The sequence below is a fragment of the Gadus morhua genome, chromosome 15, assembly GCF_902167405.1.
Source record: "Gadus morhua chromosome 15, gadMor3.0, whole genome shotgun sequence".
NCBI classification, from domain to species: Eukaryota; Metazoa; Chordata; class Actinopteri; order Gadiformes; family Gadidae; genus Gadus; species Gadus morhua.
In genome coordinates, this window is record NC_044062.1 from 8,420,595 (window position 1) to 8,439,472 (window position 18,878).

At 49.4% G+C, this 18,878-nt stretch overlaps 1 protein-coding gene across 2 annotated transcripts in view; it reads right to left on the bottom strand.

Annotated features, from left to right (window-relative positions):
* ndst2a (N-deacetylase/N-sulfotransferase (heparan glucosaminyl) 2a) overlaps positions 1-18,878 on the bottom strand; it is a 77,714-nt gene that overhangs the window by 14,036 nt on the left and 44,800 nt on the right. For both annotated transcript variants that reach the window (XM_030379654.1, XM_030379655.1), the window contains one exon: positions 4,786-6,584. In XM_030379654.1, the coding sequence (XP_030235514.1) occupies positions 4,786-5,874 (1,089 nt within the window). In that variant the 5' untranslated portion in view covers positions 5,875-6,584. The remainder of the gene's footprint in view (positions 1-4,785; positions 6,585-18,878) is intronic.

The following is an 18,878-nucleotide window of genomic DNA, read 5'->3' on the forward strand; positions in this document are numbered from 1 at the left end:
AACTGAATGACTCATCGGTTCCTGATCTGCTCCAAGCGCTTCACTAAACACTTTTAAGTCCCATTTGAAAGGTGTTTTTAGGTGCTTTTAACGTTTAAGAGGTTCAGAGCTACCAGGGAGAGGATTAGTGCAGGGTTAATGATCAGCATGATGATTGATCAGGAGGGTGATTGATCAGTGTTAGTGTTCAGCAGGGTTAGTGATCAGCTAGATTAGTGATCAGCAGAGTGTTGAACAGCCAGCCACCACTAGCTGACACACTGGTCTATTTACTGTTCTGCACAGCAAAAGGTACCTTTCCCTAAAACGTTCGACTTTACTGTGCTTAACACGGCGTCTAATAAATCCTTTGGGGGAATGAAACCCAAACTAAGATGGATGTGTTGAACGGTTCGAGTTCCATTCGCACAGAGTGGATGTTCCTCAGAGAGGGACTCATTCATATTCATAGCGGATCCATTACAGTCAGAATATAAACGTTTCTTCAGACCTTAAACTTTCACTATTTTTCAGACCTCTCCGTTCTTTTATTGCAAAAAAAATAAGGTTTCCCTGAATTCATTTCAAGAATGGGTTCTGCAGACGAAAGCAACCAGACACCCCAGATTCACCTCTCGGTTTAAAGGTAATTTCAGACAACAAAGGAAGTCGACACCACCAGAGGTAGGAGTCCATCGGTGCTCGCTAGACGGGTGATACTAAGAGTGAGAGACGATACCAAGAGTGAGAGACGAAGGAGATACATGGGTTTTTTTCTGTGGTCGTTTCCACCAACAGCATCAGAATCACAAACCCATACAGCGGCTCGAGGCAGACGAGCAGACTTTAGCCCAGAGGCGACAACAACAACTAGTGGTAACACTTTAGCATGATAATGAACACATTAATGAACATATTTTAACATGGAATTATCAAGTCGTACGATAATGAACAGATAACCACTTTAAACCGAGAACATGTGATAATGAGTAAATACCACATCAATCAAGAACATGTGATAATGAACAAATAACCACTTTATATTTTTAACCCATAAAGGGATAATGGACAATGTAAAATACTGTGTGACAGTCAAGACTCGTAATCAGTCTGCATGATAATGAAGTGTTAATCAGTCAGTATGATAATGACCAGATAATCAGCCTGTATGATAATGAACAAGAGTTGATCAATCTGTATGAGAATGAAATGATAATCAGCCTGTATGACAATAAATAAGTTAATAAGTTACCGGTAATCATTCTGCGTGATAATGTAAGTTAATACATTTGTATGATAATGAACAGGAGTTACAATCACTCTCAGTATGATTTTAGCCACAATTTAATCCCTATGTAAGCCATCTTGTCCTGTGTTGTTCAGTCCCTTCACTTGTTCATCACCTCCGGGCATCCATTCTATTTCCTGCTCTAATTCAGCCCCGTTTGGCCGATCCCATTAACACAGCGCTCTCCATCCAATTTGGGCCAAAACTCTGCAGTTACCTTCAAAGAGCGAGGGGCTTCTGCTGGTTGTTAATATTGATTAGGTTCAGTCTCCAGTCCTCTCCAACCCCTGCTATGTTTTATACGCCTTGCACACGGAGGCAGAGGAGATAATAAGATGCCCATGCTAAACACGATTCCTCTTTGGCCAAAAACAACAAGCTAACAAAAACCCTGAATTAACGTGTTTGGATTATCAGGGAGCCTCAAAGAGAAAATAGCCCCTTCCCAACAGGAATAACAGCAGGATGGTGTACAGACACAGGCTAGGGACACATAACACTCATGGTAGTGTACGTTGACATTTAGGGTGTTTAGCAGACGTATTTATCCAAAGCAACTTAAAATAATTACATATGTCAGAAGAAAGAGAAAGAACAATTTACGCAGTCGGTACAATAAGGATGTTCATAGAGCCAAGGGCCAAGCACTTACAATTTCTAGGTTAACCCATTCCCCGTACACAAGAAAGATAGCTAGGATAATACTCTACAATGCTAAGTATTATAATCAAGTGCAAGGACGTGCGACAATGAGTGTGGAGAGGGGGAGGGGGGCAGAGAGGGGGGGGGGGGGGGTAAGGGGGGAGGCAATGCAGTCTAGCTGAACTATGAACACGTGAGTCTTGAGTATTTTGCAGAAGCTGGAGAGTGACTGCATGCTAAACACACTAGCTAGCTCCTCCATGATAGGAGAAAAAGCTGAGGAGGAGGGGAGGGTGAGAGAGGAGGAAGGAGAGGAAGAGAGCAAATAGGAGGAAGAAGAAAGAGGAGGAACAGTGAAGAGGAGGAAGAGGAAGAGAGCGAAGTGACAGAGGACGAAGGGGAGCAGGAGAGCATTAAAGGAGAATGAGGGCAAGAACGAGGAGGAGGAGCCAGAGCAGAGGCTGGCCAAGGTGCAGGAGGCGCGGCGGAGCACGCAGGCGCACAGCACGGCGAGGTTAGGGTGGTTACCATGACGCCTGACCCCGACCATCTGCTCTCCTCATCCTCCCCATCCCAAGGTCGTTCAGAAACAACAGGACGAGCGACCACGACTTCCTGTCTCCACAACTCTATAAAGGACCCCCCACTCAGGGATGGGCTGCTAGACCCCATGGGGTATTTGGGAGGGGGGGGGTGGAGCACTACGTTGGCAGGACTGTGATGTGGTTATTTAATACCGTAACAAGCTGGTGAAATATTAATCAAGTATGATGACATCAGGTGCAAGGCCTCCAGCAGGTGACTGGTGACTGAACAGACACCAGATGGCCACCTGAGAGGATCCATCACTCCAGAGAGGGGGAGGGAGGTGGGGAGGAGGGGGGAGGGAGGAGGGGAGGAGAGGAGAGGGGTGAGGGGAAGTGAGATGAGGGGAGGGGAGAGGAGAGGGTCAGGGGAGGGGAGAGGGAGGTGAGGTGAGGTAAGGGGAGAGGGTGTCAACATCTACCATGGAACAACATAACCCTTTGAGATCAGACCTCCAATACATCTCACACTTAGTTTAATTACTGTTTTTTTTTGTGAATTAAACACACACTCTAGCGTCTGCATGAGTGTGTGTGCACGTGTGCGTGTGTGCATGTCAGAAGGTGAGATATTCAGCAGGTGTGGTGTCGAAGCAGAGATCACAGCCTGGCAAGAAGGGAATCACAATGTGTACAGTGTCTAACGAATAGAAGAATACAAACTGAATACATAGAGCAGAATATAGAGTGCATACATAGAGCAGTACGTAGAGTGTACACATAGAGCAGCATGTAGACTACGAGTGTAGAATTTAGGGCATATACTATAGTAGAATCATGCAAAAACACATCACTTCTACCCTACTAAATTCCAAGTAATCTACATTGCAATTTCTACTTGTGATAGAAGGAATCCCTAATGAGCTCACAAATTAAACATGAAAAGACCGTTAGACTTTCGATGCCAATGCTTGCAGTGTTGTTAACATAAGTCTTAATAATTCCAAGTTAACGTATGCCAATACAAATAAAGTAACAATATGCTGATATGAATACAAACATATGCAGAAAATATTAAAGTTGCCAATAATAATAATAATTTAAAAAGCATCTTTTGCCAATGCCAATTCTAAAAGATCCATCTTTTGTCCTGCTGCTATATAAACCAAACGTCTCTGACGCCCTCCTCAGGGGTGGTGAACAGACGCCATGACCCTCTGCTCACCACTTCCTCTGCCTTCCTGGGCTGTGAGCAAACACTCGAACCAGCAACCCTGCCAAATACCAGCGCTGACAATTAACAGGTTGGCTGACTTCTGGAAAGTTACACAGACTGCTAAAGCTCAGCTCCTACTGACACACACACACACACACACACACACACACACACACACACACACACACACACACACACACACACACACACACACACACACACACACACACACACACACACACACACACACACACACACACCATAATCCCTCCATTATTTCCAATAATTTGTAACTAATGAGCTTTTCTGGTCGTTCCCCAGTGGCTCTTAGCACCCAGCTCCCTGAGTAGTCCAGCGGCCTCCCTCCACCCTCCACCCCCCCCCACCACCCCCACCCTCCTACCAGGAGCCCTGACAACACAGAGTACTGCAGGGTAAGGGTGCTCCGTTGAGGGGAAGGACCTGGCAGCACAGCCTGTGCTTGGCATCGGCACGGTGAACATTTCTCTCCACATTCCCAGCCAACCGGTGCTCAGTTACGAGGACAATCCTCCGCCCTTATACAGAACAGGAAAACGCAGCACCCAGAACTAGAGTTGTTCCGATAACGGTAACAGCATTGGAAATTCTTCAGATTACTGCGTAAAATGCAGCATCGGGTATCGGTGAGTATGTGAGTCTACGCGCCGATCCGATAACATCACATGACTAGCTCGTTGGCTACACAAGCAGGGATCATCACTCACCCTGCGGTGTTACGCTTCGTTCGTTAACGGTCGGAGGTGGAAAGTCGGAATCCGAAACGCGTCATCCCCGAACTACGTGCTTCCTAGCTACCGAGTCGTGAAAGGATGCTCACGCTAAAATAATACAAATGTATTATTATTATAAATGTAAATGATCTAGTTCTGAACAGATATTTTGTCGAAAGTAAGTGAACAGACTGTACAATGCCGTCACCGTAAGAGAACCCTTCAAAAATAACAAGTGCTATTAGTAGTTCCAATGCTAGATCCTGAAATTGGTATATACATGGTATCGGCCGATACTCAAATTCAGGAATCGGAATTGGCGAAGGAAGAAAATTGCATCGGAAACATCTCTACCAAAGCACGCGCGACCCCCAGCCCGCTCACCTCCACGTCGGACACCTTCATGCGCGTCCCCTCCTTGCCCACAAAGATATCGTCCACGTCCACCAGGATGTGCCTCTCCAGGGTCAGACACAGCCGGCGCCCCGTCAGGTAGGCGATGGCGTCCACGAAGATCAGCTTGTGGAGCCAGTAGTTGAGGTTGTTCCCGAACAGGACCCGCTGGACCCCGTCCAGCAGCCCCAGGTCCTGCACCACGGTGGCGTGGAGGTTCCGGCCGGCGCCGTTCAGCGAGCTGGGCGGCGCCGCGAACGCCTGCGCGTCGGCCGCCTTGGCGCTGGCGAGCAGCACGGGCTCGTAGGTGGAGTGGTTGGACTGGAACACGGTCCAGTCGTCGCCCGGCAGCGGGCCCTGCTCCACCTGGTTGGGCCGCGTGACGTACAGCAGCGGGGCGCCGGGGTTGATGCGGTAGTCCCGCAGGCCCAGGTGCGAGTGCAGGAAGAGCGGGAAGCCCTTGAGCTGCGCGCTGTGCAGGGAGTTCTCGTTGGCCTTGAAGAAGCCGATCACGCCCACGCCGTACTCCGCGCAGTACTTGTCCAGCAGGTCGCGGTTCCAGGCGTCCAGGTTGACGTACTTGAGCAGGTTCTCGTAGATGACCAGCGCGTAGCGGCCGCGGTTGTGCAGCGTCAGCGTGGGCATGTCGCCCTTCCCCGGGGCGATCTCCGTCCGGTAGCGGAAGCGGCTCGACTCCAGGATGGCCACGATCTCCTGGCCCAGCTGGGAGTAGACGCTCTCCACGAACACCAGCACCACGGGCTCGGCGCGCGACGTGTCCACCGCCTTCACCATGCGCAGGCGGCCGTTACGGGGGGGCAGGTACAGGGGGGCCCGCTGGCCGCCCGGCCCGCCCTCCGTGCTGGCCCCGCCCGGCGCCGCCGCCAGGCCCGGCCCCCCGCCGCAGTCGCTGAAGGGCATGGGCGGGGCCTCCTTGATCTTGGGGTTGTTGGAGACGTAGTAGGCCAGGCAGGCCATGGAGAGCAGGCAGAAGAAGATGAGCACCAGGACCAGCCGGTGCAGCTCCAGCTGGCGCATGCCGCGCACCAGCCTCCAGACGCCCGCGGCGGCGCCCACCATGCTGCCGGCGGCCGGGGTACACGAGGGGCGAAGAGGGAGCGCGAGGAGCAAGAGGAGGAGAAGGAGGAGGGCTGAGCGGCAGGAAGAGGCGCTGAGTGAAGCGGAGGAGCAGCCATTTACTTTAGGTCACCATGACCCCCATCGCCACGCCAACCGTCCCCGGTGATGCTCCAGGCCTGCCCCGGCTCCCGCTGCACCTCCCTGGGCCCGGGGAGTCTGGTAAGGGGGTCCGGGCTGGCGGATCCAACGGCTTACGATCTAATCTTCAGTATTTACCCTTTCACTTTATCTGTATCTCTTATAACTCTCTCTCTCTCTCTTTTTCCCTCTCTCGCTCTCTCACTCTCTCACTGCAGTCCTTAGCTCAGCCAACGTCTAAGAGGATTTGGTCTGACGAACGTGCGTGTGCACACACACACACGCACACACACACACAGACATAGACACACACACACACACACACACCACCGCTACCCCTCTCGCCCTCCTCCTCCTCCTCCCGTCTGGGCAGATCAGCAGCTCTTCCTGTCTGTCATCTCCCCTCAGGTGGGCTGGATGTCGGGCCGTGGTCAGAGGACACCAGGGGGGGCGTCCCTCAGAAGCAGCCCAGGAAGGAGGCCTCAGATCTGGGCTGAGGGTCCGCTGATGTGGGCCTGCGCTGGGGGCTCCGGCCCCTGCCGTGAACGGTCCGACTCATCTCTTAAAAACACCTGCAGGGACAGACAGACAGACAGACAGACAGACGGGGGTAATTACTAAGAGATAACACTTTCAAGATGAGGATTATTTTGCATAATGCTTTGATCCCAAAGCAACGTTGACTTTAGGAGATGGCAGGATAGATAAAAAGAGGTTTGGGATTGAACTTCTTACTCGAGGATGCATACAGTAGACCGGAAAAATGGAGGATCAGAGAACCCAGGGGGAGAGAGTCAAACACCATAACGGGGAGGCATGTGGCTCGAGAGGTTGAGCGAGTGGACTGGTAACCCTAAGGTTGCTAGTTCGATCCCCGGCTCTTCCTAGGTTCGAGGTGTCCCTGAGCAAGACGCATGACTCTGCCGAGCTAGCAAGCTGTGAAAGTGTTGATGAATGGGTGAATGTGAGGCAATATTGTAAAGCGCTTTGAGTGGCCACTGGGTAGGGAAGCGCCGTATAGATGCAATCCATTTACCACCACCACCAGACGACCACGGTTCGACATTCAGCAGGGAGGACCACTCTCTGCCCACAGAGCTCTTTAGAGAGCGCTGTGTTTTAGTGGCCCTGGAGGGAATGTCTTTAAGCCGGTATTGACCAAGCCGTTAGGAGTATCTCTTTACCAGGGGAGTGCTGCTGCTGCTGCAGCTGCTGCCCTACACCTGTGGGTCACAGCCCTGTGGGTTTGATCTCTGCGGGTGCTAACCCTGGAGCCCATCTTCACATCGGACGACGCTGGTGCATCTGCTCCGCACCCACGTCGTGGTGCTCCAACACCAGGCCGTGATGACGGCGTCCCATTGGATGGAAGAGCGTCACCAAGGCAAGACCACGTGATTAGCAGTAGGGATGCACCGAATATTCGGCCGAACACAATACACCTAACAGCTTTTTGTTTTATTTAAAAAAAAGTTTTACTCATTTATTTAAAAGGTACATTGTTCTTAAATTCTTGCTATAATGTCTGCTGGAATGTTAGAAAACGTTCAGTATTAAATAAATATTTTGTATCAAATTTGTTTTTTATAGAAAAGCAAGACAAAAAAGTTTATAAAGGACATTTAATTGTTTGATTTATGCAATGATGAAAAATTAAAGCAAAATGAATGAAAAACATTAAAAGCCACATTCGGTATTCGGTTTCGGCCTTCGGCCAACTGTTTCAGTATATTCGGTTTCGGTCAAGAATTTTCACTTCGGTGCATCCCTAATTAGCAGGACTGCCCTCACGGCTACCGTTGTTAGCCGTTAATACAGCCTTAATCTTATACTTAGTCTATTTATAAAACCTTACCTTATACTTAGTTTGTTTAAACAGCCTTGAACTTATACTTAGTCTGTTAATACAGCCTTATCTTACGCACACCCCCACACACACAGCCTCAGCTGCTAGCTTCAAAGAGGTTGCGGTCATGTTTTCTCCGTCAAGGTGAGCATGTCAGGAGACAGGTGCGTCGATGTTTGCCTTCTTAGAGTCGGCGCCGAAAATCAAACAGGAAAATGCATTGAATTATTAACATTTTCGCTGCAAGGTCAACATGGTTTAGGGCTGGACCAGCTGCTGCAAGACCATCACTCGTCATGACTACAGACACAGCAGGGGTCTGGGGGGAGGGGGGGGAGGAGGAGTCATAGCTTTCAAACCTTGAGCGAGAGAGAGAACGAGAGAGAACGAGAAATAAAGAGAATGAGATAAGTAGTGAAACGGGGAGAGACAAAGACAGGGATAAACAGTCAAATGTAATTGAGAGGGAGACGGATGCAGGAGTACAACAGGCCCGGTTGCCATGGTAACAGTTTTGATTGACAGGTTCAACCCGAGGAGAAAAGTCGACACACACTAAACATCTGTCCATCTCTGGGCTGATCCTCACCTTAACACAAACTCACCCTAACACAAACACACCTGTACTAACACACACACAGACACACAAAGCATGAGGTGTGTGCATGTGGACACCTCTCACCTACAGGTGGTGTGTGGAGCTCTGACCCCAGTCAGGTAATCACACAGACCCTCAGAGCCCCAGGGGGCCAAGTAGAAGAGGCCAAATGGAGGACTGGGCGCTACCCATATAAACACTCACACACTCTCGTACTAAAACACACACGCACACGTACTAACACACGCACACTCGTACCAACACACACACACACACACACACACACACACACGACAGTGAGTGCGACTAGTGGTTTAACAGAACTACCCTGGAGATGACGGGTGTACCCAAGGGGGGGCTCGTTTAGGGTGTTGTTGGGTTTATGTTCCAGGAGATGCTGAACAGATCACATGACACCAAGCAACCACATCAAAGAACCCAGAAAGCTCCCAGAAAACTGCCTCTCTGTGCATAATTTCTCCTCCGAATTAATTATGTGGGTGTGTGTCTTTGTGTGTGTGATTCATGTATTTGTGTGTGTGTGTGTCTGTGTTTGTCTGGTCTTTGTGTACGTGTATGTCTTTGTTTGTGTCTTTTTTTTGATGTGTGACAATGCATTTCTAAATGCAGCTTTTTGCAAGATGCAACAATTCTGTGTAAATGTTTGCCTGCGGCAGTGTGTGTGTGTGTGTGTCTCGCTCCCTTGTTCAAAAATAACCTTAAGGCCATGTGGAATCTGCAGCATTCCTATTGGCTGAGGGGATAGGTAAGCGGCGGGAACGATTTGCCGTAGAAACAAGATGTGTTCTCAAGTTTGACATTCCTGGAGAGAGGAACTCTAGGTCCTCCGCCTCTTCCACGAGTCGGAACAAGAACACACACACAATTTCATCTCAACGAGCGGCCCCTGTATGGACCTGCACCTGGTGTGTGTGTGTGTGTGTGTGTGTGTGTGTGTGTGTGTGTGTGTGTGTGTGTGTGTGTGTGTGTGTGTGTGTGTGTGTGTGTGTGTGTGTGTGTGTGTGTGTGTGTGTGTGTTGCAGAGCACTAGCTACATTCTCAGGGAACAAAGTTACAGTCTGTCTGGGAGGCTGGTTGTTCCCTCTGCACGGCGCTGGGCATTGTGCGTTCACACCAAACACCACATTTGTCGCCTGGTCACGGTGTCTCATGAGTTTTGTCACGTGACAAGTCATAATCCGTCGCCGTATGATTTGTGCAAGTTTTATTACGCAACTTTAGTGTATGAGGAAGATGAGTTGTTTTTGAAGTACCAGAAGTGGAGGTATCAGAGACGTCTGAGAACCCGACAGTCGATTCATAATATCATCCGGAGGCGCACACAGCTCTGGCAGAGAGAGAGAGAGAGAGAGAGAGAGAGAGAGAGAGAGAGAGAGAGAGAGAGAGAGAGAGAGAGAGAGAGAGAGAGAGAGAGAGAGAGAGAGAGAGAGAGAGAGAGAGAGAGAGATCTTTATACTATCTATATATCTTTATACTATCCATTATAATATCTTTATACTATTATATATAGAGCTCCGGGAGTCGCAACGGCAACAATCACTTTCCCCTCCAATGCTGCGGATCACTACGGACTGCACTGCAGGGAACGGTTGGCCAGTTCAACGCTGATTGGCTGTAACGTTAAGTCGCTCAGGGCGTTGCGCTACTAAATCCTCGTGAACGCGCTCGCGCCCGTACCAGGGCGTTCATGCCTCACCACATGTCAAAACTATTTGCAGGTTTTTCTAGCGACAAATGTCGCCTGATACGCGTCTCTACGTTGACTTTGTATGGAGTCGTCTCTCCCCGTCGTGTTTGGTGTGAACCTAGGACCAGGGGGGCCTCCTCAACTCGGCCCCCCCTGCTGGGCCCTGCTCCTAGCTCAACTGAACCAGCCTCCAGACAACTCAACGCTTACAATCCGTGAACCTGAATCCTTTTCATCTACAGAAGATAAGATCAAATGTTCTACATCTTTAATAATCCCACACTGGAGTTTCAGATGTCCCAGAAAAAGTAATATACGCAGTGGGTATATGTGTATTGACCACATGAGAAGCGATGTGAATTTAAAGGGGATGTTGATAGCGTTGAGTATGTCAGAATGAATACCTCTGACCTCATAATGCTACTTGCACTGGTGCGTTGAGAGCTTCTACTGACAAACAGAGGGATGGACTGAACAATCATCACGCGTGACCTCTTATGACCTCTGAGTGGTATAACACACAACCTCTGTATGACCTCTGAGCAGTTTTTATGACACATGTCGATGTAGTCGGGGCTGAGTTCACAGGGAAATGGATACAAAAATGAGAGAGAGCGAGAGCGAGGGCGAGAGACCATCTTGGTTCCGTAGAAGGATGAAAGGTTGGCGTGGAGACCAGGCGGGAGGGAGAACATTTGGGCAGTTTTGTGTACCTGTGTGACACATTCCCAGAGGAAATCTGGGCTGTAACACCACAACCTCTGCATTACACCAAGGGGAAAGGGAGGGAGAGATAAACAGAAAAACAGAGAGAAAATAAAGGGAGAGAGTGAGGAAGAGAGCGAGGGGGGGAGGGAGAGAGTGAGCGAGAGATAGAGAAATTGACAAGCAGCTAAATTGGCCCAAGTGTGGATTAGAAAAACAGAAGATAAAAAATATGGATTAAACCCGGAGTGGAAGAGGGCCAGCAAATTAGGAAGGCAGTGAGATAGAGCAGGAAGAATTGGATTTCCAGGGGTGGGGGGGGGGGGGGGAGATTTACAGATAGAAAGATTTACACTCACACAGAAAGCAAGCAATAGGGGGGAGGGAGGGAGAGGGAGGGAGAGAGAGACAGCGCAATACAGCGAGATTTACAGAGCGAGAGGGAGAAAGAGCAATACTGGGAGATTTACAGAGCGGGAGAGCGAGGGAAAGTGGGAAACTGGGAGATAACTCTGCTCATTAGAACAGAATAAATATTTGAAGATAAAACATGACACTTAATTAGCACCGCACCGCTGCCTGTTAGCTAATGGTGGAGGCTCTCACCTATTGACGACGATCACTTAAACACACTGCACAAACACAGGCCCCGCCACAAACCTGCACGCACACCAACACACAGACACACACACTAGAGCCACAGCGCACACATACACAGGCACACACACTGGACACAGACGCACAGACACTAAAGACACACAAACATTAAAGCTACAGAGTACACATACACACACTCAACACATGCCACACACACACTCGTCATGATATTGATATGCAGGACATTCTGCAAGCTCCACTCATGCCAAACGTCACATTGACTAGGGGGAGATGTGATGCCTTCTGTCTGACGGGTGTGCAAGAGATGGAGAGAGATGGAGAGGATGAGGGGAAGGGGAGAGGGTGAGGAGAGAATGAGGGGGTGAGGAAGAGGAGAGGGGGAGAGGGCGAGAGGTTGAGGAGCGGGGGAGAAGATGAGGAGGGGGGAGCAGGTGAGAGGAGGAGGAGAGGGAGAGAGGAGGAGGACAAAACAAGAGGAGGAGAAGGGGGGAGGGGAGAGAGGGGGAGGAGGGGGGAGAGGGCGAGAGGTTGAGGAGTGGGGGAGAAGATGAGGAGGGGGGAGCAGGTGAGAGGAGGAGGAGAGGGAGAGAGAAGGAGGACAAAACAAGAGGAGGAGAAGGGGGGAGGGGAGGGAGGGGGAGGAGGGGGGAGAGGGGAGCGAGGAGGAGGAGGAGGAGAGGGTGAGCTGAGGGGAGGATGGGGGCTATAAAAGCATGGAGGGATAAACGAGGCAGGGAAATTGTTGAGAACAGCAAACTGCGATTGAAGATCAAGCAGAGAAAACCTGAACTGAGATCAGGCAATAGACGTGTGTGGGGGGGTAGGGGGTGTTTCAAGATGTCGTCGTTGATGGTCTTTATTCAAGGTGAGACGTTGCGAAGGCCGTTGGAAACGGCTGATTTACCGCGGAGGCAGCAGAGTCCATGTCATGTCGGGCTGTTCGTGAATCAACACGCCGTCCCAGAGTTCCAGCGGTGGAGGGCTGCCATTAACGCCCGTGTCGGCCATCCCAAAATCATCCGAGGAATAATGGAACCGGTTCCTATGGCAACGGACCAAGTGCTGGCTGCTGTTGCTGGCTGGCAGCGCTGCTGGCACAAGTCAGCCGTCGAGTGGAACCGAAACGCTGCGACCCGATTACAGGAAGAGAAAAACAACAGGAGAGTGCGAGCGGGATTTAGGCAGAAGAGGCGATGGAAGTGTCTGAGCATTGTTTCCCCGCAGTGAAGAGGAGCATAACCAGCAATGGATAATTACAGGGCTCGGGTAAACTGGGTGGGCACAAGACGAAGCTGGCATCACAGCCCGTCAGGAGTCCTTCAAGTCAAGGATGTTTTTCTTGTGCCGTTCGGATGTACAATGTTCCCTGAGTCACACCGAACCGGGAGAGTGAAGCACCCTCAAGGTCGACAGCATGACCAGATGAACAGAGGCAGACCGACTGCTATTGTAGGAGAGAATCCTTGAGTTCTGAGGGGCAGGCAGACAGGACCTGCTCCACAAAGCTGGGTTGCCATGCGCCAGCCAAGACGCTGAGTCACAAGTTTGCAGATAAAGATATAATGAACTCAGATGCCATGCCAACCTGTGCTTCGAAGTTAATCTGAAATGTTACGGCCGTTCCGTTCAGACCGCCCACACCTGCAACACAACCCATCAGAAATGATTCATGTTGTCAAGTGTTGATTCTACTTTTTATGCCAGGTCCTTACATTTCTGACTTTTCACACCAACAATCCCTGACATTCTAAATGCCTCAATCAGAGAGAGGCATGCGCCAAGCCAACCAGAACAGATGGCGATTCAATCACTAACAGGCATTCAATTATAGCTTTTAAAACTTACCAACAGCACCTTTCATCTAATTGGGTTTAAGTGAGGTTGTAATCAAACCTGCTAGTTAACACGGGTGGAGAAGTGTAGCACCCAACTATGGGGTCAGAACAGTCTGATTAATAATGAATGCACAGAAAAGGATTCACAGGTGTAGTTTGTAATTAACATTTAAATTACTCTCTTCTCACAAATACATTTCAATGCACACACTAATGGATATGGTATGTATAAATGTAAAATAAATCCATAAACAAAAATAAGTTTCACAAACGCATTTCTGATCCATACACAAATGTTTTAAATAAATGTAATATAAATCTATAAATATATGAATAAAAAATGATCAGATGCCTCCCTCGTTTTCAGCCAATCACTTGATTCACATGATTGGCTGAAAACGAGGGAGGCATCTGATTGACTACAGAGAGTTCCTTGTTGAAAAAAATGCATTTGTGAATCCAGCCACGTCAGGAGAGTCTCAGAAATCCACATATAAATACAGACCAGTTCACACACAAATGCGAACAAGTTCAAAAATGAAAAGCTTCTTGTTAATTCAAGTTTAACAGTTTGTATATAATGTAACAACATCCAAATACATTTTTGATGAAATTGCAAATATGTTTTTAATTCATATATTTATGGATTAATATTACATTTATTTAAAACAAGATACATTTGCGTTTGGATCAGAAATGTGTTTGTGAAACTTATTTGTTTAGGGATATATTCTACATTTATACATACCGATATCCATTTGTGTGTGCATTGAAATGTATTTGTGAGAAGAGAGTAATTTATACATAAATCACAAAATACATTTGTGAATCCTTCTCTGTGGATTCATTATTAATGAGACTATTCTGACCCCATACCCAACCAACATGTGCGTGTTTTTGGCTGTAGAAGAAACAAAAAATGTACATGTACATTTACATTTAGGGCATTTAGCAGGTGCTTTTACACAATGCAATACAATACTTACAATTAGCACATTTGTCAGAAGAAGGAGAAACAACAATATATCGCGGTCGGTCCAGAAAGGAAGTTCAAAGAACCGACAGCCAAGTGCTAACAATCGCTAGTTCAACCCATTCTCCGTAGACAACAAAGACAGCTAGGATAAGTACCATTTTTAAGTGCCAGGACATACAAAATACAATAAGTGTATAAGAGGGGTAGGAGGGGGAGGCTATGCATCTAGGTGAACTCTGACCAAAAGAGAAATATAAACCAGTGTTTCCCCTTCGTTGTGCGACAGGATTCGTACACCACGAACACTCACTAGGTTGTGTTAATCGAGTGTGCGTGAGTTTCCGGCTTGCGTCAGGACATTAGACTTCACTGGGTTGTGTTAATCAACTCTGTGCGTGTTTCCGGCTTGCGTCAGGACATTAGACTTCACTAGGTTATGTTAATCAAATGTTTGTGTGTTTGCGGCTGGCGTCGGGACATTAGACTTCACCAGGTTGTGTTTTTCGAGTGTGCGTGTGTTTCCGGCTGGCATTAGGGACATCAGCCAGCTTCTTCACAACAATATACGCGTCGGGCTGGTTCACAGGAGTCGGGCGAAGGTAGGACTAGGGAGCTGCCGCGGTGTGTGGGTGTGTGTCAGGCGCAGCTACGAGTGCCGGTGACAGCCCAGTGAAGACAGCATGGCCCCCGCTCAAAGCTCCACTTTACAGTACGGGAGGAAGCAGACTAAAAATATACGCACATTGCAAACCTTTCCCTTCACTAGCTGTCAAAACAGCAGCGCAACAGGGGGAGGCTTGTATGTGTACATTAAGGCAGTGTGTGTGTGTGTGTGCGCGCGCATGCGTGTTGAGTAAGCCCTGTGTTGACGACTGAAGGCTATAGCTGTTTAGTAATCACAGCTGTTTGTGCACGCAAACACACCATACAGTGCACACAAACACACTACGGCCTGCGCATACACACACACACACACACACACACACACACACACACACACACACACACACACACACACACACACACACACACACACACACACACACACACACGACACCGACACCCACACCCACACACACACACCTCAGTGACAACATTAAAAATAAATGAAAAACGGGTCAACATAGGAATGTTCAAAGAGGATAAAGAAAATAAAACATGGAGGAAAAACATCCAGTTCGGACGTGTTAGGCTTTTGTTTCCGTGTTACCGCCTCGCTGAGAATAAATGAGAATGTCGTTCTGCATTTTGTCCAGAGAACCGTTGAATATGCGTGTTTACTCTCGCCGGGTGGGAGTGAGGGGGCTGACCTTACGCCCTGTCGGTTGTGTTTAGATAACTCTGCGTGTTCCGTCTCCTCTCCAGCACAACTACGGGGTCACAGACCCAGCGGCCATCCCCCCCTGCCCCGGGCCCCCCCCCAGACATCACCACCCCGGGGGTAATCACATGTCAACCGCCCGTCGGTGTGCGGGGCATCGCACACCGTCTGTGTGAGGTCGCCTCGGCGGAGCCTGGGAGTGCGTGTGTGTGCTGGCCGGCAAGCAGCTGCCATCGTGTGGGTAGGAACCCGAGGTATTATACATCGGAGGCTTGACTCCCAGCCTCCACTCCCACTCAACCCTGTGTCCTCGTTACTTAAACATGTGCATCGGTTCGTGTAAGCATGGGCTTTTGCTTGTCTGTTTGTGTATGCACGCATACACACGGCTGTGTGTGGCTGTGTGTGTGTGTGTGTGTGTGTGTGTGTGTGTGTGTGTGTGTGTGTGTGTGTGTGTGTGTGTGTGTGTGTGTACGGGTCTATGTTCTGACTTTTAGGCATGTATGCAAGCATATCGACGCCTATATGCAAGGCTGTGTGTGTGTGTGTGTGTGTGTGTGTGTGTGTGTGTGTGTGTGTGTGTGTGTGTGTGTGTGTCACACACACATGCGTTGATGTGTGTTAGCGTGCCTGGGTTTAACGCTGTGTGTATGTGCATATGCTTTGACTTTTAGCATGTCTGTTATATATTGACAGCTATATGTAAGGATGTGTGTGCCTGTGTATGCATGGATGGATGTGTGTGTGTGCTAGGGCTTTGACTCCGAACTTCGTTATTCGAATATCAAAAAATAAATCAAAATTCAAACGAATATTAGGCAGCCCTTAATATTCGAACCTGTTATGGGCAGGCCAAGAGGGAGAGACGTCGGAGAACCCGACGCAGTCTATTCATAATATTGTAATGACCACGGAAGAGGCAGTGAATGAAGTATTGATTAGACAGCGATTTATTAGATACCTAATAAGCCGTTGTAACACGCAAGACCGCTAAACGCGGTAAACAAACCTCGCGAAGCCCAATCCGGGTCTTACATCTTGGGGAAAGACCTTTAACGCATCACGTCTCCGTCCCCTACAGGAAGCCCTACCGGAAAAGCATATCACAGAGCGTCCGGGTCCATTAGCCAATCCCAGCGCTTGCTGACGCCAAGACAAACACAGGTTCCGTCGTTAAATACAATGTTAAATTTCAACAGCGGCTGGCAACACACGGCGCACACCAGAAGCAACTCCAATATGCAAATAGCGCCCATTGAATAGCGAGTGTTTTGTTTGCTCTCCCCCAGTCTTACTGAGGTGTTTATGTAGAAACACATCATCAGCAGCCATACTTCATAACCACAGGAATTACATCTGCTAATTGGCATCAACAAGCGCGTCGCCGACCTGCTCCACGGCGCTACGGCGCAGGCCGGCTAGCTGAGCCAGCGCCTATCTCTGGTATACGTTTTAATGTTTTAATGTAATCCCGTAATCCCACCCTCCAGCCCAGTGCGCGCCGGCAGCCTCAAAGATATGATTATGTGCGTGTGTGCAGCTGCTGTAGTCCTTCCGTTCTCCTGTCATCTGCGATATCGCCGCCGCCGCCGCCGCCGAGAACCAGCGCGACCAACGGCGGAACTGTTTCCTGTTGGAACCCGGGCGAGCGCGTGTCGGCTCAGCCCTCACCACGAGCGTCTAACGATGGCGTCCGGGCACCACTTCCGGGGCCTCGCGGCCGTCCTCCCGCACCTCCCCCTCCAGCCTTCATTGATCTCCACAGCATCTGCTGTGCTAGCCGTTTAGCCAGAGCCGCAGCACTACCGCAGGGTTAACTCCCAGACACTTTGGTGCTAATTGCTAGCATTAACATCAGTATTATCCAATTACAGCGGAGGTGCCACCGCAGCCGGTAGGCGCAGTGCAGCGTGGTGGACTGACTGCAGACAGAGCAGAGGCATTCACGGGGGTGTGGGGAAGACAGCTCTGAGAGTTTGAGGAGAATTGGCGTTGGTGGGGGGGGGGAGGGGAGAACCTTGGTTGACATCCACGGTTGTTAATATCTGAATTGATGCTCTGGTGACTCCCGTTTGTGTTTGGATCGCTCTCAGCCTGCCCTCTGAGTCGCTTTGTATAAATCTGTCTGCTGAATGACCAAATGTTAAATGAAATGAATGATGACAACTGACCTATTGAAATCAGATGCTTACAGGTTATGTACTGCGGACATTTGGGGATTGTGGAAGACCTTTGATAGGTCGGTATTATCCTCGGCACACCGCTCGCGATAGGACGGTTATATTCTGGGCCTGCCCCTCGCGATAGGTTTGTTTTATTCTGGGCCCAATGACTGTGATAGGTCGGTTATATTCTTGGCCCGCTGCATGTGATAGGTCGGTTTAAATCTGGGCACGGCGCCTGTGATAAGTCGGTCTTATTCAAGGCCTCGTCGCCGGCCCCGGCACCGCCCCGGGGTTGTTTTGGAACGGCCCCATGCCGTCCTGTTGAACCTATGACCCGCCGCCGACCGATCGAGTGGACGTCAATAAAACCGACCTATCGCAAGCTGCAAGGCCGGCCTTCGCCGCTCGCGATAGGTCGGTTTTATTCTGGGCACGCCCCAGCCTCGTGTGCTCCGGTGAACAAAGACAGCGGTTCACCATCACCGAGAGCCTCAATGCAACCACATCAACTCATCCTATCCATTTCTATTTTTAGTTTGCTCATCAACTGTAATGTTCAATCATGTGAACATTGACGTGCTCGAGTTTGGAAGAGGGAAAATAAAATAATGCCGGGCGCGTTTTTGCCGCGGGCGCTCCAGAGATGACATGAAACCGCTCAGACAGAAGAAAGGCAGCGGATGTTCTCAGACAAATAGACACTGAACAAATAAAGAGGGAAAATAACAGAAACACATTATGCCTGGCATTAGCTACAGCTGGGAGCTGTACCGTCGAGACGCTCGCTGGAGAGAGACAGCCCTATCTACACGTCCCACACGAGCCACCCAGTGATGTTACGCCAACAAAGATGGCTGATTGCTTTAACTGCTGGAGCACGAAGCTGGCGTTAATATCCCCGAAGAACGTGGTCTGGGGAGGAATGCAGACTTCCCTGCTTCCAATCAATTCACGCTGACCTTTTTAACCGATCTTCACAGCGTCACTCCAAGACCCACTAAGGGGGGGTTTGAGCTGGTTCTGAAGCCCTGTAGGTGGCCGGTTCGATCTCCCCCCTGAACATGCAACGATGCCAATGAGCAAGGCATTTAATC